At 43.7% G+C, this 23,647-nt stretch overlaps 1 protein-coding gene across 1 annotated transcript in view; it reads right to left on the bottom strand.

Moving 5' to 3' along the window:
• Nucleotides 1–2,616: 2,616 nt before the first annotated feature.
• Kif14 (kinesin family member 14) overlaps nucleotides 2,617–23,647 on the bottom strand; it is a 72,221-nt gene continuing 51,190 nt past the window's right edge. Inside the window, exons 22-30 of the mRNA XM_041648535.1 lie at nucleotides 23,170–23,270; nucleotides 18,651–18,745; nucleotides 15,493–15,717; nucleotides 15,118–15,302; nucleotides 10,848–11,003; nucleotides 8,462–8,581; nucleotides 5,186–5,260; nucleotides 4,244–4,376; nucleotides 2,617–3,902 (exon numbers count right to left, since the gene is read on the bottom strand). Of these exons, the coding sequence (XP_041504469.1) occupies nucleotides 3,559–3,902; nucleotides 4,244–4,376; nucleotides 5,186–5,260; nucleotides 8,462–8,581; nucleotides 10,848–11,003; nucleotides 15,118–15,302; nucleotides 15,493–15,717; nucleotides 18,651–18,745; nucleotides 23,170–23,270 (1,434 nt within the window). The 3' untranslated portion in view covers nucleotides 2,617–3,558. The remainder of the gene's footprint in view (nucleotides 3,903–4,243; nucleotides 4,377–5,185; nucleotides 5,261–8,461; nucleotides 8,582–10,847; nucleotides 11,004–15,117; nucleotides 15,303–15,492; nucleotides 15,718–18,650; nucleotides 18,746–23,169; nucleotides 23,271–23,647) is intronic.

Raw genomic sequence — 23,647 nt, 5'->3', positions numbered from 1 at the left:
AGAGAGGTGGGCTACCTGTACCTGGAACTGCAGTAGGGGACTTGATATGTAATGACGCTGTGGGCCACTTGAGGGTCACCAGGACATCCTTCCTCTGCTGGTCAGATGCTGCCAAGTAATCTCACCATGCTTCATTCTTCTTTCTTGGAGGGGAAAAAAAGATCAGAAGGCTGGAGAGATGGCTCAGCGGTTAAAAACACTAGCTGCTCTTCCAGAGGACCCGGGTTTGATTCTTAGCGCCCACATGAGAGTCCAGCTCTAGGGTCCGATGCCCTCTTCTGGTCTCCACAGACACACATGCAAGTGAATCATCCATACATATTAAAAAAGTCACCATGTGATCCCCTTTGGGTCCCCACTGGACATTCATGGGGTCAATCTTTGTGTCTTCTGTACCCCCTGAATAGGAAGCACCCGTTCTTCTGCCCAGGCACCGCTTCTCGTTGCTCCCCGGCCTTCCGTGAGTCATGCACTGACCGTTGCTTTGTTTCAGTAACATTAGGGTCAAGAATGAGTGCCTGAGGATGCAGCAGAAGTTGATGGCCACGGGCCTCCAGAGGCCACACCCCTGCATATTTATTGACCTGGCAGGCAGCAGAATGAGCCTGTTTCGCTTGATGTGCAAAACTTAACTCTCAGGCCAATTTTCTGGTGCCCCCAAATGACATATTACAAAATGAAATAGAAGTATCAACAACGGTACTTTATTCCTGGAATACATCTTCCAAGAGCTCCCAGATGTCGGCCCCACTGACCTTTCCTAGCCAGAGCCCAAGCTGTCACCAACGTTAAATTACTTTCTAAATCAGAGGTAAACTTTCCATCATAAAATACCATTCACAGCCACATCAATCCAGTCTGAGATCTGCATCGCTCTCTCGACCCAGACGCCTAGATACCCACAATTCACAGATCGACCAGCTTTGTGCTATCAATATGCCTCACCCAGTGGGATATTCCACTAATAGATTACTGGAGCTGCTGCCCACCACACTGATGTATAAGAGCAATACGTTAGAAAGGCCCCCACTCACCTGGATGACGGATCGTGGCAATGGTCCTCTCAGGAAAGCATGCTGGTGATATATGACCCACAGGGCACCAGCTGGGTAAGAACTAGTTCAAAGTGGGTTCAGTTTCACTTGAAAAGACAAAGAGACGCAACCTGAGTCCCACGAGGACCCACCACGCCCCATGTTTACAGGCAAGAAGGCAGCTGCACTCAGACACCCCTGCCTGAGGCATGATCGTTCATGACTCCCTTATGTCTTGGAGCTTGAATCAAAGCAGGCACATGGATGCTTTTACTTTGTGGACATGTGATACTTGTTATAATAACAGTACTAAAGGGAATCGCACAAGGATGTCATTTTGGAAAATGATAACTGTCCCTAGTTTCTTTTCTGTGATGAGATTCCCTGACCAAAGCAACTTAAAGGAGACGGCTTATTGGGCGACCATTAGGCTATGGTCCATCAGTGTGGATCAGCCAGGCAGCAGGGATGGGAAGCAGCTGCTCATTCCCAGTCAAGAGCAGGGGACAATGAGTTAACACACAACTTAGTGCTCAGTTCATTTTCTCCATCGTACACGGTTTAGAATCCTTGGTCAGGGACTAGTGCCACCTCAACTAACGTAGTCAGAACAACCCCACCCAGACAGTGCCTTAGCGAGACTCCCTTCCCAGGTGACTCTGGATGTGTCCTCTTGATAATTAAACTAACCATCACATTACAACACCGAGCAGACTGGGCAACCCTAGTATACACACCAAAAGGTATGTGAAGATATTGTGGACACTATGGAATTCATGTCTTTATATCAGTTTTTGTGGAACCCAGTGTTGGAAGATCTACTTTTAAACATGCCATGCTTCAAGGACCGTGATTCTCGTACACTAGCATCTGCCTGTACCAGGTGTAGTCTTGCTTATTTGTTTGTTTGAGACGGGTCTCACTGTCTGTCTTGGAATTCACTCTCTAGATCAGGCTGGCCTCGATCTCAGAGTGCTGGGCTAAAGGAATGCACTACCACGCCCACCATGACCTTGTCTATGTAACAAGGTTTTGCAGCAGATAAGGAAGAGCAGCTAACATTTGCTTCTCATCCACTACTGGCCAAGAGCATCCTTCCGTCCTCCCACATAGTGACCATAGACACAGTCCATGACGCAGTGGGCCTTTCCTTCTGCAGATGAGGAACCGGGGACGAGGCAGCTAACTCCTAAAGGTCGTGTAATTCCTTAGCAGCCGGCAAGACAGCTTCCAAATGTGCAAAAAGCTTGCACAACTTCAAAGCACTTGTTCAACAGGGAAGTAAAGCTGTTCCATCCTCAACCAACTCGAGAGGGCAGAACAGTGTTGAAGGAGAAGACAGGAACAGGCTAGAGGTTGTAGCTCAGTGACAGAGCACCTGGGTCCAGTCTTGGGCTTCAGAAGTGAAGTGAGAAACGAGGCACAGTAACCATGAGAATTTTAGCATTTGTTGACTGTTTCCTACTTATTTGATTTGTAAAATAGAATAGGTATTAGCCAGGCAGAGCTATTGTGACATTTTTGAATCAGGAGTAAAGTAAAATAATTCAATAAAAGAAATCTTGGACGAGGAGGCGATTCTGAAACTCCCAAGATTTATTAAAGGCACTGTCTTTATAACACTTTCAGTGCACATGATTCTAACAGCATCCACTTAAATACAGTATCACAAATTATTCAGCATAAATATAAATAAGCTTACAAGCATATTATCTTTATTACTTGATTGTAGATGAAGGGTCTTTTAAAGTTATGAAATATAATAAGGATCTTCCGTTTCCATCAAACAGCACGTAAACTAGCTGCCCTTCAGCAAAACAAGTGTTATAAAAAAGGGCCAGCCTGATTCCCCAAGTGACGCTACCTCAAAATTTTATGAATATAGTTCCCATTACAGAACACAGCTAACAAAGTAAATTATGATCCGGGTGACCTTTAGGTATTACAGTTTGAAAAGAAACAAATTACACATTTACTACTGACGGCAAACAGGTAAGCACTCAGCAGAGTTGGAGCAAGCTGCCTTAGCTAAACTTGTGCTGAGAATTTCACCACCACCCTAATCCTTTCTGCTGCATTTGGGAGCGAGAACGCACAGGCCCAAAGTTACCACCTGCTCAGATGTCCACGCATGAGAAAGTACCCATCTACGAACAGGCTGATGCACCAGGTAGAGAGAGACAATACAGCAGCGTTCAAGGTAAACATTCAGAATTCAAGGCAATGAGGAACTGGACACACAGTCACTCACGTGGCTCTGAGACCCTAATTTCATTTGGCTGTCAATGTTTCAACATGGTAAACTTCTTGTCTGAAAATCGTCTGCTTAGGAAATTCTGAGCCACACTGAGGCATTTGAAACCAGGACTCCATCTGTTGTTATGATCACAGATAATATCACCCAATATGAGACTCCGCGTAGACACGAACTCTAAACATTTACACACATGTTCTCCTGTGTGAGGAAAAGCATCACCAAGTCCTTTTTGGTCATGGACAGTCACCAGGTGCCTGTGCAGTGGTTTCACACCCACTGAATCCTATTGGGGATGCAGGCCCGTGAAGACACTGCTGGGGACGTGTCTCTGTGGGGTTCACCAGCACATGCTGGCACGCCTGCGCTGCAGTCAGCCCCGCCTGACTCACACTGCTCTCCCTTGTTTTGCTGATTACGAGATTCCTCGGGTTTCAACAAACCAGGTCTTTCTCCACGTTCAAAACAGAAGAGAAGTGATTTAGCTAGAGATTCTAGTCTCCCACAGCTGCCAGCAGAGGCAGAGGGCCCAATGACGTCACTGTGGAGCTTGGGAGCCAGGGTGCAGAGTGTTTCAGTACAGTTTCTGAGACAGTGCAGGTCACTGGGGCACCCTGTGCAAGAGAGAAAGGGAAAAGTGGGTTACCCATTCCAGGTGCCAGCAGGCTATCACATGACTCTAGGGATCTCTTAGCAAAAGGACCCTACATGACAGCCCAAACCACTGAGGGTTGTCCCGCTGAAGTGCCCTTGGACAGGCTTCCCTGACTGTGCAGGCGGAAGTGTGGACTTGTGTTCTGCGGAGCTCAACAGCCCAGCTCCTGCACTGGTAACTAATCTCACTGGGGCAGTATGCAGGGAGCTTTAGTCATAGCTCAGGCTGCGAGAGAGGGGGAGACATGTGGCGGTCCCTGGATCGCGCAGTCCCAGTCCAGATTCCACTTGGGGTACATACCTCTCAGTGCAGATGTAATGATCTCAACGGTTTTCTCCAAGCAACATTTTAACTTCAAGAACTCTGATGCGAGAGTTACCGTCCTGGAACCTTGTTGCCTAGAACCTTCTTGTACTTGAGTTCTGAAGTTTTTCTGCATAAACAAAACCAATATTTAAAATATAGATACAATTTTAAATTTACGGCAGTAAATTTAGTAAAATGATTTTAATTGCCCAGAAATTTATCATTAGATTATGCTATGTCCAATGAAACTACATCAATAACAAATTACACTGAAAATGTTTAATTTCCTCCCTAGTGCATAAACTTTTCTACAAGCAAGATCAAAATACAAAATGAACAACGACTACTTTCAAAAGCAATAAGAATTTAATTTTAATTCAATTTAAATTTCAGCCCTAGCATCCTGGCGCGTGGGGACACAATGAAGCAACAGTGTCATGGGATCCTGCACCAGAAAAGGCTGATATCTAACTTCAAAGAATCCAATTCCACAGTATTTACTTGAAATATTCGCTTTACTTAAACACTTTGGCCATGGGCATTACTCTCTTTTCAGTACAGTGATTCTACACTCCATCTGCCTTTGTCTATAGAGTGAGATCGTGACATGAGCCTACTTGAATTCAACCCCATCAGACACCATGGGAGCACTTTAACTATTAATGTGGTTCTTAGCCTATGACGACCACACTCTAGCAAACGCTGGCAGCCCTGTGCAGTAACTACCAAACAGCTGATGCGTTAGGAAACTCCTGTGCCGTCATGTACCTACTACCAACACCAGTGCATTAAGGCTGCCGGAAGGAAAACTAGAAAACAAGTATGCTTAGTTAGCACGCACAGCATAGCCGTCTCCAGCTAAAGATGCAGAGGAAATCAAGATCTACAGCCGAGCCTACCGCGATGAGAAACATAAACGACCGAAGCCCCTCTTACTAGTCTCCATTCAGCAAAGGTGTTCCCAAGAGACTTGACCAGTTCTACGGCATTAGCCTTCATCTGCTCGGCGACCTATAGAAAATGTTAAAATACTTTGTTATACAAATAATCATCTCCAAACTATCATTTTTAGACCTGTGTGAGACCAGATGGAAAAGTTCTAGTCTAGAATGCAGAAGAGATGGAAGTTCTATCCGGGTTGAGAGTACATATGTCATACTAATGGAATTTCCTTAGAAATAAATGACACACTGATTTCCATATCAACAAAGCCTACATTTGGGCTCAGCAGGCGCAGTCACTTGCTATGCAAGCCTGTGGATCTATAGTCGACCTGGGTACTAAAGGTGGGAAGAGCGAACTGACTTCCCACAGTTGTCTTCTGACTTCCACATATGTGATATGATACACAGGTCCCCATGTGCACACACACAATAATAATATATAAACATAAAAAGGAATATATACTCTGATGTCTGCTATCAAAATGACACTTGCATTTTATTTAAATATTTTTTAAATATTTATTTATTATGTATACAATATTCTGTTTGTGTATATGCCTGCAGGCCAGAAGAGGGCACCAGACCCCATTACAGATGGTTGTGAGCCACCATGTGGTTGCTGGGAATTGAACTCAGGACCTTTGGAAGAGCAGACAATGCTCTTAACCTCTGAGCCATCTCGCCAGCCCTTATTTAAATATTTATAAGGATGAAATTCCTAAAATTTCCCTCAGAAGAAAGTGAGGGTTGAGCTATCAAGCAAACATGAGTTGCTCTGAGAACACTGCAGTTTTGTATCTGATTCTCAGCTATAGCATTTCCTATCTTACAGACCGAGAGTCAGGTCCCAGATGGTAACTCCTAGCTCTCAGAGCAGTGCGAGTCTTAGACTAAATCAAAAAGTTGCACTTCACTGCTCAAGGGGATTCTGTGCTGTGTTTAATTGGCTTTCACTAAGCTCTTGTCTAGGTCAGTGCAAACTTGCCTTTACAGTAAGAAGAGAAGTAGGCCATGGTGGCCTATAATCCCAGCACTCAGGAGTGAGAGGCAGGAGGATTACTATATGGTTCAAACCAGCCTGGACAACAAAGCCAGTTCCAGGCCAACCGGAGCCACATGGTAAGACTCTCCCAAAAGGCACACCTAAATTCTTGACTTCATGAACACAGTTTTGAAATCATAATTCCAATGCCCTCTATGAGCCTACTGTCTATTTCTCTTCTTATGATTTTTCTACTTCTTGGGGATTCTATTTTTCTGCTATGGGTCATTTTTAAAAAATATAATGCAATCCTGATAATTATTGTATTTGTTTTTTTTAATTAATTTATTTATGTATTATGTATGCAATGTTCTGTCTGTGTGTATATCTGCAGGCCAGAAGAGGGCACCAGATCTCATTACAGATGGTTGTGAGCCACCATGTGGTTGCTGGGAATTGAACTCAGGACCTTTGGAAGAGCAAGCAATACTCTTGACCACTGAGCCATCTCTCCAGCCCCAATTATTGTATTTGTGTGTGTGTATGAACACACATGATTTCAGTGCCCACAGGCCAGAAGAGGGTGTGAGACTTCCTGGAGCTGGAGTTACAGGCAGATGTGAGCTGCCTGACGTGGGGTGCAGAGATTCACACCCCAGTCCTTTGGAAGAGCCACTTGCTGAGCCACCGCTCCAGCCCCTGCCACAGGCTCTTATGACTTTTAAGTTGGAAGAATACAATCAGGAACGGGGGAGATGGCTCCATTGTGCTTGCCATGAAATCATGAGGACCTGAGTTCAATCCCCAGCAACCACATAATGACTTGGCATGGGTGGCATGGGCTGGTGATACCAGGCATGATGAAGGCAGAGGATCTCTAGGGCTTACTGACCGCCAGTCTAGCTTAACTGGTCAGCTCTAGATGCCAGTGAGAGACTCTGCCTCCAAAAGCAAGGTGGACAGTTCCTGAGAAACAACATCTGAGGTTGCCCTCTGACCTACACACAAATCCACAAATGTGTACCTGCACACACACACACACACACACACACACGTGTACCTGCACACATATCCATACATGTGCCTGCACACACATGCAGACACAGAGCAAGAGAGAAAAAAAAGAATATATGAATTAAAATCCTGCCATGTAACAAACTACACATCAGACTGTAGAACAAGAGGAAGGAGAACAGAGCTCTGCATGAAGAAGCCTCATTTCCCCCAGCACTGTCAAAGCGAATACCCACGCCTGTTTAACAGTTTAACACGCCTCGTGTCTCACTTCTGCACTTCCCGCCAGCAGAAGGGTTACTGACAGAACTCCAGTGTAGAGCGCATTAGTGATGAAGGGGGCTGGGCTGCTCCTGAGGCAAAGCCAATCTCAGCTGCCAGCAGTGGCTGACTACGACCTAAAGTCCAACATATCCCTCCTCAAAGTACCACAGCAGAACCTGCATCATGTCTACCGAAATTGCACGGGACCCACAGATCTTGATTTAGTGACAATAAAAACTTCTTTGGCTTTGCCCATCTTTTAAAATAAATGAACAAAACTATGCCTGCGAGAAAGGCAGACATATTCAGAGAATGCAACATGTACAAACAAGACGAGCAATTTAGCATTTGCCAGCCATTATTACTAGTATTAATTTTTTTAATTTTAAAACATTTTATTTTATGTTTATGAATATTTTGCCTTACGTATACCTATGTACCACATATGTGGCAGATACCCTTGGGCAATAGGGCATCCCTGAAACTGGAGTTGCCAACTATTGTGAGGCACCATGTGGGCGCTGGGAACTGAACCTTGGTCCTCTGCGAGAACACTTGGGGCATCTCTCCAGCCTCCACTCCTGACACTGCTCTGGGAGGAGGCAGAAGCACTCGAGGGCGCCACCGACAGCTCTACTAGGTCTATATCTTGGTATGAAGTCACTGATGCGAATGGTCTAGGAAAAATCCTTAGCTCCAGATGACTGGCTCAGTAGTGCTGGCTTCTTTGTTTAGGTGGAAGAGTAAAGACCCACAAGAAGGTGGAGAAGGACATGCAGAGAGTCAACAGTAGCTGTCACTGCCACCCTCCACATGGCTCAGGAGCTTCATAGGGACACGGTCTCTGCCTTGCCATTACAAAATATTCAGCACAACTAAAATTCATAAATACATAATATGCAAAAATAGAATTCACATTATACTATTATTTGCACATTTTAAGTATTTTGGACAATATATATCCAGAAATCAAACCATTTTTAAGATCAAGCATGCCACACAGCTTACCTCCTCGTGTGCACGCTGCCTGGAGAGGTCTCGCTCGAGTTCCTGTGCTTTTTCCAGCCCAGAATCTAAGAGAGTCTTCATCCCCAAGGCTATGCCTTCCTGGAGAGCACTTGTGAATTCCTGTTAGGAAAAGTTTTAGGCATTTAGCTGGAAAGCTCAGGGTTGTTTTTTTGTTTGTTTGTTTGGTTTTTTTTTTTTTTTTTTTTTTTTTTTTTTTTTTTTTTTTTGGTTTTTCAAGACAGGGTTTCTCTGTAGCTTTGGAGCCTGTCCTGGAACTCCTTTTGTAGACCAGGCTGGCCTCGAACTCACAGAGATCCGCCTGCCTCTGCCTCCCAAGTGCTGGGATTAAAGGCGTGCGCCACCACCGCCCGGCAAAGCTCAGGTTTTATATGTTAAAATTTTATTACATTTGTGTGTGTATGTGTGTGTGAGGGAGAGACAGAGACAGAGAAAGAAAAAGAGAGAGAGACAGAGACAGAGAGAGCACATGGGGGTCATAGGACAACTCGTAGGAGCTGGTTCTCTCCACCACATGGCTCTAAGGGCTGGAACTGAGGAAACTAGGCTTGATGCAAACACCATCACCACTGCGCCATCTCATGTGCCTGGTTTTACATACTCTCCAAAATTATAAGGTAATGAAATGTAATTCATTCCCAGTTTATTAAATTCAGCTAAAGTTAGTATGAGAACAATCTATTGGGAAATAAAATTAACAAAATTATAATTTGTAGTGGTATTTTGTTTGTGTTTTAACAAATAAAGCTTGCCTGAAGACCAGAGGCAGAGCTAAGCCACTAGAGGCCAGGGAGTGGTGGCACACACCTTTAATCCCAGGACTCAAGAGACAGGCAGATTCTCTGTGAGTTCAAGGCCACCCTGGGCAACAGAAGAAGATTGAATCTATCTAAGAGAAAAACAGAGCTCACACAAAGGTGATCCCAGCGCTAGGGAGGAAGAGACAGGAGCGCTATGGCTGGGTTGAGAGAGATCTATAAGGTGGGGGGAGGCGGGAGTTGAGTGCAGTCTGAGAACAGGATCGTCCGTCCCTTTGGTCTGAGCACTGGCAGAGGTATAGAAGGTCTCTCTAGTGCTGGCTGCTCTGCCTCTCTGATCCTTCAGCTTTCACCCACTCATACCTGACTCTGGGTTTTATTAGTAAGACTGTAGTTGGAGGTTGCTAGTTCATTTCTAGCCGTCCAGACACAAAATAATCATACAGAAACTACATTAATTAAAACACTGTTTGGTCTATTAGCTTGGGCTTTTTTATTAATGAACTGTTACATCTTAACCCATTTTTATTATTTTATATTTTAGCATGAGGCTCGTGGTTCTGGCAGGCATCTTTTTCATTCAGTGGCTACATGGTATCTCCTTGACTCTGCCTACTTTTCTCCCTCTATCTCTGTTTGGAAACCTTGTTCTATTCAGCACCCAAAGCAGCTTTTTATTAACCAATGGTAATAAAACATAGTCACAACATACAGAGGAAAATCCCACATCATAAGACCAACTAGAATTTGTGCTACAATAATTAGTATTCCATGTGCTATGAAACAAATGCTCATTTTAGGTAGGACCTTATTTGCTAGGATACAATACATTGTAATATAGTATTGTTCATAGCATAAAGTGGGCAAATAAAAATATTCTTTAATTACTGTTTCTTTTCCTTGTGTAAACTGGATGAGATGTTCCACAGTTGATAGCAGTCATAAAACCAGAGAACAAAAGTAACATCTTTCCTTCATTAGTTTTTGAGGTTGGTCTCACTATGTAGCCCAAGTTGTCCCTGTTCTTATGATCCTCAACCCCTAAGTGGTAGACGAGGCCCTATTCCTAGCCCCAAAAGGATTTTCTGTTTGTTTTCTGTGACAAGATCTCAGTGTCCTGGAACGCACTGTGTAGTTCAGGATAGCCTTGAACTCACAAAGATCCACCTGCCTCTGCCTCCTGAGTGCTGGGACTAAAGGTATGCTCCATCATGCCCAGCTCCAAAAGGACTGGAAAGAGATATAATCATCCAATCATAGTTTAACCATTTGTTTGTTTGTTTGAGAAAGGTACTCATGTAGCCAAGGCTGGTCTCAAGTGATCTTGCCCTTGTGATCCTCCTATCTGCCTCCTAAGGCTGGACTACAGACTGTACTACCACACCTTTTACAGTGCCAGGGCTCAAACCCGTGCATGCATGCAAACCACCAACAGAGTATATCCCAATCTTATTTCATCCAAACTTGACTGAAGAATTTAAAGACATTGCCAAACTATTAAAAGTACAAGTCATTGAAAAAAGATATGAACTTATTTTGTGCAGTGATCCTGCTAACAGAAGTCTCTAATGTTCCCACAGAAGCCTTTCAGAGCTAACAGTATACATTACCCGGGCACTGGGACTCTTGCTGCTGTTTTCCAGAAGACAGAGCCTGCTCCCTTTCAGAATGGCCAGCTGAGCCACACACTGAACAGCCTGCAGTATCTCCTGGATGACTTTGTTTCGAGCCTCTTGTACCATTGATGAAATATCCGAACAGCACCCCTATGAAATAAAAATTGATCAGTCAGTATATCACATGAGATTTTCAAAAAAGATTTATGTACGTATGTATTTATTTATTTGAGTGCTCTATCTGCATGTACAACTTTATGTCAGAAGAGAGCGTCTGATCCCACTATAGATGGTTGTGAGCCACCATGTGGTTGCTGGGAATAGAACTCAAGACCTCTGGAAGAGCAGCCAGTGATCTTAAACCGCTGAGCCATCCCTCTAGACCCCACATATGAAATTTTTAAGACGTGATAAAATGGAGAAAAAAGGGACAGTGGGTGAGTTAGCAAGCATGAGGGGCTGGACGTAAGCTCCCAGTCCCAGCACTAAAGATAACAAAACAGTGGGAGAGACTGCTCAGTAGATCAAGGGCACTGGCTGCTCTTCCAGAGGACCACGGTTCGATTCCGAGCACCCACATTAGGTGACTCACAATCACCTGGAACTTCTGAGGGCATTGGGCCCATATGTGGTACACAAGCAGGCAAAATACTCATACACATCAAAATAAAACTCATAATATAAAGATCACTGAAATGCTGGTGAGAGACGGAAAGCAGGCAGCCCTGAAGCTATGCAGCTGTGACAGGAGCAAGATCCAGCTTCTTCCTCCCTCAAAGACAACACAGTGAAGGGAGACATAAATAAGTGTGAAGTTAAACCTAAGTCAGGACTGAAAAGGAAACAGCAAAATGAGGAACAAAATGGTGTGTGTCTTTGGCCTCTCAACTTTAACTGTCCTGTTAGCACCCCAACAGACAGACTCTTTTCTCAGGGGAGACAGCAAAGGAGAGGAAGAGGAAGAAAAAAACACCCAGCTCTTAAACAACAGCCTTCCCATATGCACTCAGTACACAAGTCTTGGAGGCACAGGAGCCTCCTCTCGAATGGTTCTTTCTGGTCCTCCCCACTGTGGCACTGCCATGGAAGATGCTCATTACACCATTCCAAGTAAGGACTGCCAAACCATGCTTCAGCACAAAAGTGTTCTGGCTAGCACTAGCTTCACCCGAGTCTTCCGGAGCCAAACTTAACTTCCCAGTCACTGGGTCTCAAGCCTTCATTCCTTGTATAGAATACGTCCCATAAGTCTATATGTTGAAACTCTCAAGTCAAGTTCAAAGCCTTCTTCCCAGAAAATGAAGAGAGATTTCACAGCAGAAACTCTACCAGGTATTTATTCTCATATTCTCATTCTCTCTCTCTCTCTCTCTCTCTCTCTCTCTCATCAACTTTTCTTTTCTTTGTCCCTTCCTTCCTTCCTTCCTTCCTTCTTTCCTTCCTTTCTCTTTTGGTGTTTTGAGACAGGGTTTTTCTGTGTATTCCTGGCTGTCCTGAACTCACTCTATAGACCAGGTTGGCCTCTAACTCACAAAGATCTGCCTCTCAGGTACTCTCTAATAAGAGTACCATGATTTAATCTTGATAATCACAATAAACCTGCCAGGTAGACATTATTGTTCTTATTTTCCAGGTAAGAAAATGGAGAGACTCTGGACAATGAGGACTACTGAGAACTCAAGAACAATGGCAGTGGGTTTTTGATCCTACTGCACGTACTGGCTTTGTGGGAGCCTAGGCAGTTTGGATGCTCACCTTTCTAGACCTGGAGGGAGGTGGGTGGTCCTTGGACTTCCTACGGGGCAGGGAACCCTGATTGCTCTTTGAGCTGATGAGGCAGGGGGACTTGATTGAGGGAGGGGGAGGGAAATGGGAGGAGGTGGCGGGGAAGAGACAGAAATCTTTAATAAATAAATAAACGGAAAAAAAAGAAAAAATTAAAAAAAAGAAAATGGAGAGACTCAAGAAGCTAAGCAGTTTGCCTAAAGACACAAATTAATATAGCATAGATGAAAACAGGATTTCAAATATCAACAGTGAGTTTCTGGTTTGTGGGTATATTTCACTCCCCGCCCAACTACTCTAAAGTTGCCTCTCTTTCATGTCTATCACAGACATGAGTTATATTCCTTCATTAGGGTTGAACCTAACACACACACACACACACACACACACACACCTTAAACTGCCTCTCTTTCGTTTCTACCACAGACCCTCCTAAGCTGTATTCCTTCTTCCTGACCGAAAGCCTTGGTCTCTGACCATTCCAGGCTTCCTTGTTCATGGTTCTATGTTGTCAGATCTTCTTCACCTGAAGTTTGCCCACATCTGTCTTTAGTCCACCTCTGTGTTACCTTCTTCTCTTCCCTGTTGTACACATCCAAAGTGACCCTTCGTTTGATGTGAGTATAGGATTCATTTAACAACCATATCCATCCATCTAGCTATCACATTAGGCCCTGTGAAGACACTCCGGGTCCTACACCTACAGAGAGCCTACCATCACTGAAGTGCACATGCTTATCAACAGAATAGCATACTGGAAGACGTAATGAGTAGCTTTACTCAGGGTTAACAGAAAACAAACAAGAGAGGTACCCAACCAAGCTGGGGAGACCAAGAAAGTTCTCTGGGGGAAAACCACAAGGGATAGTAAGTATTTCCCTAACTCAGCCCACTAGGAAGCACTTGTCACAGTAAAAACTCCACAAAATGTGGAACATTGGGTGGGCTTGTGGGTAAAGGAGGCTGCCATCAGTTCTATGACCTGGGTCTCCGGAACCCACACGACAGAAAGAAAGCTGACTTCTGCAGGCTGCTCTGGACTTCCACACTGCACCCTGATGTGTAGAACCCTCACACTCCCCAAATGTAAAAAGATGTCAGTGTGGATCACTACAAAAATATCGTGGGTATCACTGCATAAAACTTGACCAAATAATCTAGAAAGTTTAAATATTTATTTTAAAAAGTAAAACTTGCCTCTCTTGGTATTTTCTCCTCTTCCCTCTCATCTATTTGAGACATTCTTGTAAAGATGTTCAACATTAGTTCCCTACTTCTACTGTAATGCACCCTTGATTTTTAACTTGATTCATGGGTGCCTAGAAAAATAAAAAAAATCCACTTCTTGATTATAGATAAAGTTGGACAGGTGAAGTTCTGGCCAGACATATATAAGCACCATATGATGCCTCACAGATATTTCCTTGAAAGGAAGGTGTTTCCTTGTCCCCACTGGCCCCCCTGCTGCACACACACACACACACACACACAACTCAGATGGCGCTCTATTGTGATGGAGCATGACGAGGTCTGCACTTCAGACACAGCAGAGGAGAAGATAGAAAGGAGTTGGGATCCTGCCTCTGTGTGCAGAAGGACCTCCATGCCTACTAGCAGATAAAAAGCAAGATTTTATCTTGCTTCTTCCTAGTGGCCAAACCCAATGTTACTTGATACAAAGTAAGCTAGAAACAAAATTACTTTTCTCACCAAGATATCAACAGGTTCATTACTAATTCAGAAAGCCAGCCCATAGCCAGAGCAAGACTCTGTCTCTCTACCCAGTGACCTTAACTGGAGGCTAGCAGAGCATAACCCACGAAGACATGGACATCGTGCATTCAAATCCACCCCCATGACCCAGTAGTTACACAACACTGGTTGAGCCAGTCATTTCCCAAGCCTCTACTTCCTCATCTATAAAATGGTGACTGCGGCATCAATTGGGGTTGTCATGAGGACGAAATGAACCAGGATCTGCGTGTTGGGGACTGTGGACCACCAGACCCTGAATTTCTTGTAAAAAACTTGTTTTCCTCTGCTCTGGCAGGCTGGAGGGGCTGCAGCTCAAAGATCCCAAGAGCAGGAGCGTGGCCAGAACCCTATATAAGCTGCCCCTGAGCACAGTAAAGTCGGCATTCTTGGCATTCTTGTCTCAAGGATGTCCCCGTGGTCCTGTCTGTCTTATCTGTCTGTCTCTGTCTGTGTGTGTTTTAAATTTTCAGCCTGGTTCCCGTAGCGCATAGTGAGTAGAGCACAGAACGGAACCAGTGTAGTTTTACATCTGCGAACCACTTAGGATACAGAGGACACCAAATCTTTGCCAAGTAAACCAAATGAAACCACAGTCTTAGGACCCCAAAACAGGAAACACCCAGAAATCCTCAGGTATAATTTTAGGGAAGATATAGGTCGTAGAAAGTTCAATAAATACTTTTAGAACACATGAAATTATTCAAAAATAAAAAAATCAACGTACCTGCAAAAACAATTGTAAATAGCCTCCCAGCTTTTTAATATCTTGTCTCAATTCATCTTCAAGCCTTGCTGAGCTGGTACCAGGTGGAGAATCATCCAGCCAGTGTTTCAACAAAACCACAAGCTGCTCAAAGGCACAAGCAATCTGGATGGTGAGGGCCTGAGCTGCCCGGTCAGAAGAGAACACTTGGAAAGAAGAAGAAGAATTACTGCAAGGAATGTCTCCAGATAAAAGAACTCACATATAGTCACCATTAAAGCATCTAAACAGGGTCGAGAGATGTCGGCCAGATACACCAAATAATCATCCCCACACAAGAGTAACGGGCAAAGAATCACCATCAGGGGAGTTGGTAGAATCAGTGGAACTGCTTACAGTTATTTTGACTTTCTTCATCCTGTTCTTCATGGGCTTTGGAAATGGCAAGCAGCCCGTTATAAAGTTTAAGAAGATTACTCATCAGGCTATCTGCTATAGATTTTTCTTCATCATAATTCTGTCCAAGAAAGTCTATTGACGAACCAATCAATTCTTTGCAAATTCCAGGAAGAAAGGGTTCTGATGAATTTGGGTAAATGGCACTTGATTTTTCTATTAAACCTGCATCAACAGAAAACAGTCCGTGTAAGCATGATACTTTCGGACTAACGCATGAATTCAGGCCTACTGAAGTATCATTGGTTAGTAGTTCAAAGCAGCTATTCTTATTTCAGTGAATTCTAATTTCTATAAACCAAGGTGAAAACGCAGGTTCAGGTAGGAACCAATTAACCTCTTACTATAACATGAAGGGCCAGGCCTGCTTGTTTGGGTTTCTGTCCTGCCCGGTACCCCACAACTGTTTAGCCCCAAAGAAAATCACACATAGGTCTCCATAAATTATAAGCTGATTGGCCCATTAGCTCTAGCCTCTCATTGGCTAACTCTCACATCTTGATTAACCCATTTTTCTGATCTATGTTAGCCATGTGGCTCAGTACCTTTTTCAGTGGGGCAGATCACATCCTGCTGCTTCGGTGGTCTGGGCAGGAGTGGGAGGAATCAACTTCCTCCTTCACAGATTTCTTCTGTTCTCCTAGTATCATTTCTGTTTCCTGTCTGGTTTTCCCACCTATATTTCCTGCCTAGCCAATCAGCATTTATTTATAACATGATTGACAGAATACAGACAATTCTCCTGCACCATCTCACTAGTATGAGCCCACAGGATTTGTAGCTCTTCACCCTTAATATAAGTAATTAGAGAATCAAAATAGCCCATGTACTTACGCACTTAAACCTTTCTCTTTTTATTTTGATGTGTCTGAGTGTTTTGCCTGCATGTATGTCTGTGTACCATGTTCATATCTAGTGTTCATGGAGACAGAAGATCCCCAGAACTGATGCTCCAGACAGTTGTGAGCTGCCATGTAGGTGCTGAGAACTGAACTGTGGTCCTCTGGAACCTGCGGTTTAGAAGAGCTCTTCCCGGGGTACACTATAGTCAGATCAGGCCAAAGCTAACGGGCCATCTGCAGCTCACAGTGCACATTTCTGGGAGATGGGCTTGCAAAAGACACTGCTCTCTAAGGAGTGACAGAGCAGAAGCACAGGGAAAGGTGAGAGAGCCCCTTCGGGCCTTCAGCCAGGAACCTTCAGTGGAGCCCATGACAGCGCATCGTGATTCCCACTTAAGACGCAGTGTTTTCTGGTCTAGTCACAGGGAACTAGAGGTCGATTACTAAAAAAAAGGGGGGGCAGAGAATAGGGAATATTAAATGCCCAGAACAAAGATGAGAGCTTGATGTGGAAAGGAAGGCTCGGAAGCCCAACCTGAAGCCACAGCTACAGTGAATGCATGTCCATGACATGACACTAGAGTTAGTTGCCCAAGACAGCTAACTATAGATGTTCTCTGAGACTGATGTATTCTGTAATTCAATGTGAACATTTTAGACCTGTAAAAATCTAGTTAAAATATATTATGGTCCTTGAGCTGAGAAGTTAGACGCTCCTTAGATTCCCAAAGCTAGAGAATGTCAGGCCCTAGGCAGAGCAAACCCTCCATTAGGCTCCTACTAAGTGTACAAGGAGCGGCTCCTCCCTCTCCTGCTCCCCACTGCTTCACTGAATAGCCCTAGGCGGGCACTGAGCTCGTCACCTTTCTGCTGCAGTCTTCTGAGAGCTTGCCAGGATGACACTGTCTACCACCACACCCAGCTCCATCTCTGGAAGACTTCAAATAAGCAAGAATCTTGTATCTGACTTTCCCTTAAAAACACTTTTATAAAACACCCGACTTTTACTACTGAATAAATAAGTTGTCACTGTATGTGTGCACGCGCATGCTCGTACCTATCGTGTGTGTGTGTGTGTGTGTGTGTGTGTGTGTACATATGCACACATGTGCACGTGCTCACAACAACACAAACGTAGCCAGTGGTTAACAACATCAACAAGTCCTAAGGACAACAATTATATCCCTCCAAGCTAATTTTAAGAAAATAACAAAACTCAAACCTGATTTCTTTGGAGAAGATGAGTTACAGTTCCTTTTATTCTTCCTCGTATTCTATTAGGGCCTTTACCAAATAGACTAATGTATTAAATAGTAACTTTCCAACTTAAAAACATTTAGATTATTTATTTTATTATTTTATGTATATAAGTGCTTTACCTACATGTATGCCTGTGTACCAAGTGCATACCTGGAAGACAGCATTAGATCCCCAGAAATGGAGTATGGTTGTGAGCCACTGCATGGGTGCTGGGAATTGAATCTGAATTCTTTGTTAGAGCAGCAAATGATCTTCCTTCCTTCCTTCCTTCCTTCCTTCTTTCCTTTCCTTCTTCCTTTCTTCCTTCCTTCCTTTTCTTCCTTCCTTCCCTCCCTCTCTCCATCCCTTCCTCCCTCCCTTCCTTCCTTCCTTTCTTTATTTTGAGTCAGGGTTTCTCTGTAGCTTTGGAGCCTGTCCTGGAACTAGCTCTGTAGACCAGGTTCGCCTGCCTCTGCCTCCCAAATGCTGGAATTAAAGGCATGTGCCACTACCACACAGCTAGCAAGTGATCTTAACTGCTGAGCTGCTCTCCAGCCCAATCACTTGGAACTTGTGATAAGGTTTTATATGCAGTAAGGTGCTCAGTGGTGCAGTGTTTGTCCAGCGTGCTTGAGGCCCTGCGTTCAACCCCAACTCCCCCGCCCCCAAACACACACAAACCAAAACTGATTCTTCCCCTATCCAACACACGCTCACAGACAAGCAGCACTCTTGGGTCTTGCTCATTTAGGCACCTATGTACATGCCCTTTATTCCCTCTTCACATGCAGTGCGGTGTATGGTATGCACTCTGGTGTTTTGCTCAGAAGGAAATAACATTCTAAAAACATGTTCCCTTGTCTGAATTAGCCACTCAACCAAAAGGCTCTACAATAAATCAGAGAACAGAATTTGCGAAACAGAATGGCCATCCAACTCACATCTTCATTGCATAAAGGACACCCAGCTGCTAAGAAATGAAATGATTTCACGAGGACAATTTGAGGAAAGCGGTACCTGATGAGTGTGAAGAACGCAGGTTCTGAATCGGATGGACCTGTATGTCATGGAAACAACCAGAAATCCTCCCGTTCTTCATCAAACTTCTGCTCCTGAACCAAGATAATCCTAAAATTAGTTTCTATACACCACAGGAGTATTAAGAATGCTGTCAGCTTTGCGGGAACATATGATCCCAGCACTCAGAAGGCTGACATAAGAAGGAGACTTTGAGGCCATTGTGGCCTATGTGAGAACCTGTCTCAGGGGAGGTGGGGAATATTTTGACATGTGTTCTTCACAACAGAGACTAACTCATTTCCATTTCTGAGCAAGAATTTCCCTATGTCCAGGCATTGCCCTAACATAGTTCACAAAATGGGCTATTCCGTGTGCACAATTACTTGGGCTCTGAACGTGGCTATGAAACCTGGCATCTGGCCACAGAGGGAAGCCTGGCACAGAGTTCGGTAGGTGCTGTGAGGGCAGAAGAGTGCTTTAGTAGTCTGGGCCTTGGAACCTTGAAGGATAAGCATGGGCTAGCCAAGCAAGAGGGCAGGCTTGGGAAGCAGGGGTAGTATCTGAGACACAGCATGGGACCAAGGAAGACTTGTGGTAAAGGATGCAAAGACCCAGGGATGTGCTGAATGACTGCTGTCTGGGACGTGTGGGGGCGAAAGCAAGGAATATGGCTGGGCCATGTGCCGGGATCAGCTTGAGTTTTCCAGGGGAGGAATTTAAATAGGGAAACGATCTAGGTAGAAAAAAGTATCTAAGCGGACCCTGTGAAAGCATGCCTGCGGGAGCATCCCCGCGGGAGGAAGTGAGCCCTCCACTGCTCCTGCACAGCCGCCTCCTCAGCCTGGAAACCACAGGGTCTCCCTTTACCTTTCTAAACTCCATGTCTAGTTCAGTATGAGAGCAAAAGTTCCCGAGCAGTGACCTGCATCTAAATACAGGTGACCCTGTGCTGTCTTCCTCGCCACACTTCCAGACTGCTGACTCACCAAAAGATGATTAAATCAAAGTATTCTGCCCATAAAAGCTTAAATGTTTCAAATATAAGTCCCCCTGTGAATTCTTAAAAAAATAAATGAAAACACAGAAATATAATTGAAGGTTATATTTCATCTAGCAGTTCCCAAGTATTTGTTTTCCTAGAGGTAAAAAGAAAAAGTAAGTCAAGCTAGAAAAAGTATCATTCTTGCGACATTGTCATGTTAAACAATGTTTAAACTAAGAAATGCTTGTCACATTCCTTTCAAAGGGTTTTCATCCAACCTGATAGAAAAATTGACTTTTAACTGTCAGCCATCTGTGTGATTTACAGGTGGCCAGAGTAGGCTGCTTTATTAGAGCAGCTGTGGTATAGCAGAGGCAACCGCAGCTGTATGCAATCTGTCAGCGTTTCCATTACTGCAGGCGTTCTCAGAGTCTGCATTCTGTCATAAACATTCTTCATGCACAAGGTCTCAGACTAAGAGCAACTCGTTTTTAAAAATATGATGCCATTAAATTACAGAAGTTCTCAAAAGTATTTGCCAAATGAAAACACCTAATTTCAAAATCTTGAAAAATAGAAAAAGGAATTTTGGTTTTGGGGGGGTCACATTTTAAAACTTGTTTGTTTCTCGTTAACCCCAACTTCAGCAGATATAAGAATCACCAATATTCAGTACACTAAACATTAGTGTTCTCCGACTAATGACTGTTTTCATAAAACTTAACCACTTTTTACGGTTAAGAAGCTAGTCATCCTAAGCCCAAGGGTTTCATAAGACGTCTCCAGTGTGTTGGTCTGGTTGTAATTTGGAGGAGGTCATTACTACTCTATACATCCAGTTCCATCAAGGGCCATCCTTAGGTGACTTTAGTGGCCCGGCCCAGCAGTATCTTTCATCCTTAGGTCAAATCACCTGTAGCCATCATGACCTGTTTATCAGAAGCTCTATCTTCTCTATATTGTAACAGTAAGAAAGTTTTTCTCAGCGCTGAAGACTGGATGGCGTCTCTCACGATGCTAGGTGAGGACTGTATCTCTGAGATACACCACAGACTTAAGATTTAATTGACAGATATGTTCAACCTCAGCAACAGTCTAGGCAACCATGAGTGAGCACACATCATCTACCCTCGTAACACTCGGCAGCATCATTCCCGAGCTGAAATCATAGAGATCTCAGAGGCAGCCGGGATGGTAGCTGCTCTTTGAGGAACTAATGCCTGGAGCTGTTGCCTAGCTCTCTGATATTGGGGTCCGAGACCTCTTCACTACACTGCTGTTGAAGGATGCAGATACGCTCTCTGCACTCAAGGTCTGCATGGAGAATCTGTGCTGCATCTTTCACTCAGAACAATTCTGGTGATGGCTCAGTTTCTTCACTGACATAATAATAGGTGGTCACACACTTACTTCAGAGGCCTGTGGTGGGTACCACACAAGAACATCTTATCAAGTATTCAATATATGTTCTGTTTGTTGATGGGTTTTGTTTGTTTGTTTTGAGACAGGGTCTCTTTATATAGCCCTGGCTATCCTGGAACTTGCTAGACGAGACTGGCCTTTAACTCACAGAGATCCTCCTGTCTCTGCCTCATGCATGAGTGCTGTTACCATGCTGAGCTTGTTGGTTGGTGTTTAAAGACAGGATCTTGCTGGGTGGTGATGGCACACACCTTCAGTCCCAGCAATTGGGAGGCAGAGACAAGGGACTCTCTGAGTTTGAAGCCAGCTTGATCTAAACAGAGAAACCCTGTCTCGATAACCACTCCCCTACCCTTCCAAAAAAAGAGACAGGATCTTGCTATTTTGCCCAGGGTAGCCTCAAACTCATGCTCCTCTTGACTCAATTTCCCCCATACTGAGGTCCCAGGGAGGCCCCACATCGCCAGGCTCCATAAGTATTCTTGATGCTGACAATGCTCTGGTTGGGGCAGTGCTACTGATGTTCACACCTTGGGAACTCCAACACACCCAACACTCCAGACTAAACACACACTTACTGTCCTGTGAAAACCTCACTCATCACAGCTAAAAGGAAAGTTACCATCCTTCTCGAACACTGCTTCCTCAGCTTGAAACCAGGAGCAACCCTGAGCTTTACATTGCCTTAACCACACAACCAGTCACCAATCCTATGATGCACTGGAATCTGCATCCCAGCTTTGTGTAAAACTCACTCTTCTCTCCAGTTCTGTCTACCCTGCCTCTCCTCTTTCCAGTGCCTGGTGCGTGAGGACAGGGAGGATCTTACACAAAACTCCTCGGGACACAGAATATATCATAGAAATATTTGTTTTCAATAAACAACGACAACAAACAAAATTAAAAGGCTGAATGTTCCAGGCCAAGGCCTTTCCATACTATTTGCTCCCACACTCTGAGCATCTGAGTCTAAGCAGAACTAGGTTTTCCATGAAAAGTTTCTGACCACTATGGGTGTTTTAGGCTCTGCTTTGCTAGACAACACTTGTCATGTACAGATGTTCTGTAGCACACTGATCTATTCTTTTGTGGTGCTCATACTAACACGATTGTGTTTAAACATGTAACCTACAATAAAATATCAAAATATGTCAAATTCTTGAGATGTTAAAAGTAATGCTATTCCTTTCTCTTTTTTAAGTGATTTCTTTATTTCCACTTTATGTGAGTTAGTGAGTTTCCTGCATGTATGTCTGTGTGAGGATGTTGGGTCTCTGGAGCTGGAGTTATAGACAGTTGTGAGCTGCCATGTGGGTGCAAGGAGTCGAACCCAGGTCCTATGGATACAACAGAGGATAAGTCAATGCTTTTAACCACTGAGCCATCTCTGCAGCCCCATAATGCTATCCCTTTTTAATGTAGGAAATTAGATTTATACCTGATGGGGGAGAGACTTCTGTTTTGTGTTAATTTCATTGGTTAAATAAAGAAACTGCCTTGGCCCTTTAATAGGACAGAAAATTAGGTAGGTGGAGTAGACAGAACAGAATGCTGGGAGAAAGAAGCCGAGTCAGGCAATCGCCATGATTCTCCCACTCCTGACAGACGCAGGTTAAGATCTTCCCTGGTAAGCCACCTCGTGGGGCTACACAGATTATTAAAAATGGGTTAATCGAGATGTGAGAATTAGCCAATAAGAGGCTGGAACTAATGGGCCAGGCAGTGTTCAAAAGAATACAGTTTCCGTGTAATTATTTCAGGTAAAGCTAGCCGGGTGGCGGGAAGCACCCCGCCGCTCCACACTACATATACCATTCTAGGCTGCTTTTAAAACTAGTATAATAAAATACTGAACACTTTTGCTCATATAGCAAACTAATAAACAATGTGATGCTATATGCACTGTCATTTGATCTCTAACATGTCACTTGTATTTCTGGTTCCCCATTAAAGATGTATCATAGCAGCAAGTCTCTAAAGATAATTATATATGTGTGTGTGTGTGTGTGTGTGTGTGTGTGTGTGTGTGTATGTGTTATATAAATCTCTAACTTATATACCTATAAGCATACATATACACAGAACAAGGAAAGAAATAAAAAGCAGCTTTACCTTCTTCTAGAAAGGGAAGAAACTGGCGTGCTCGTAATGTCAGGTTCCCACTCATCTTCAGGATCACAAAAGACATCCTCAGCCCTGTTACCACCATCATTCTAAGAAAAATAAAATGCATTCTTTCCATTAATTGTTATGTTTACAATTCAGCAAAAAGGCTTAAATCATTTTATTATTTTAAAACATAAAACTAACAAATTATGGGTTACCTGATTAGTCTTAAAAATATCATTACTGATCAAATTAAATTAATAACAAATTAAAATTAAAAACAAGTAAGCAGATGTCATTATAAAACTCATTATTTCATATGTTAACCCAAAAACCATTATTTTGAAAGGCTAGCCTAAAAAAAAAAACTAACTATAACAACAAAAATCCCAATCATGAGATGCTGGAAATTAAAATAAGTCTTACAGAAACAACCAAAATTATTAAATACCTTAAAAATAGTAACCTGGACTGGGGAGATGGC

This window comes from Microtus oregoni, unplaced genomic scaffold (assembly GCF_018167655.1).
Source record: "Microtus oregoni isolate MIOR12 unplaced genomic scaffold, Mior012 000003F_ref0000135, whole genome shotgun sequence".
Classification (NCBI taxonomy): Eukaryota; Metazoa; Chordata; class Mammalia; order Rodentia; family Cricetidae; genus Microtus; species Microtus oregoni.
Note: the sequence above shows the minus strand (reverse complement) of the source record. Positions and strands in the feature narration are given on the sequence as shown.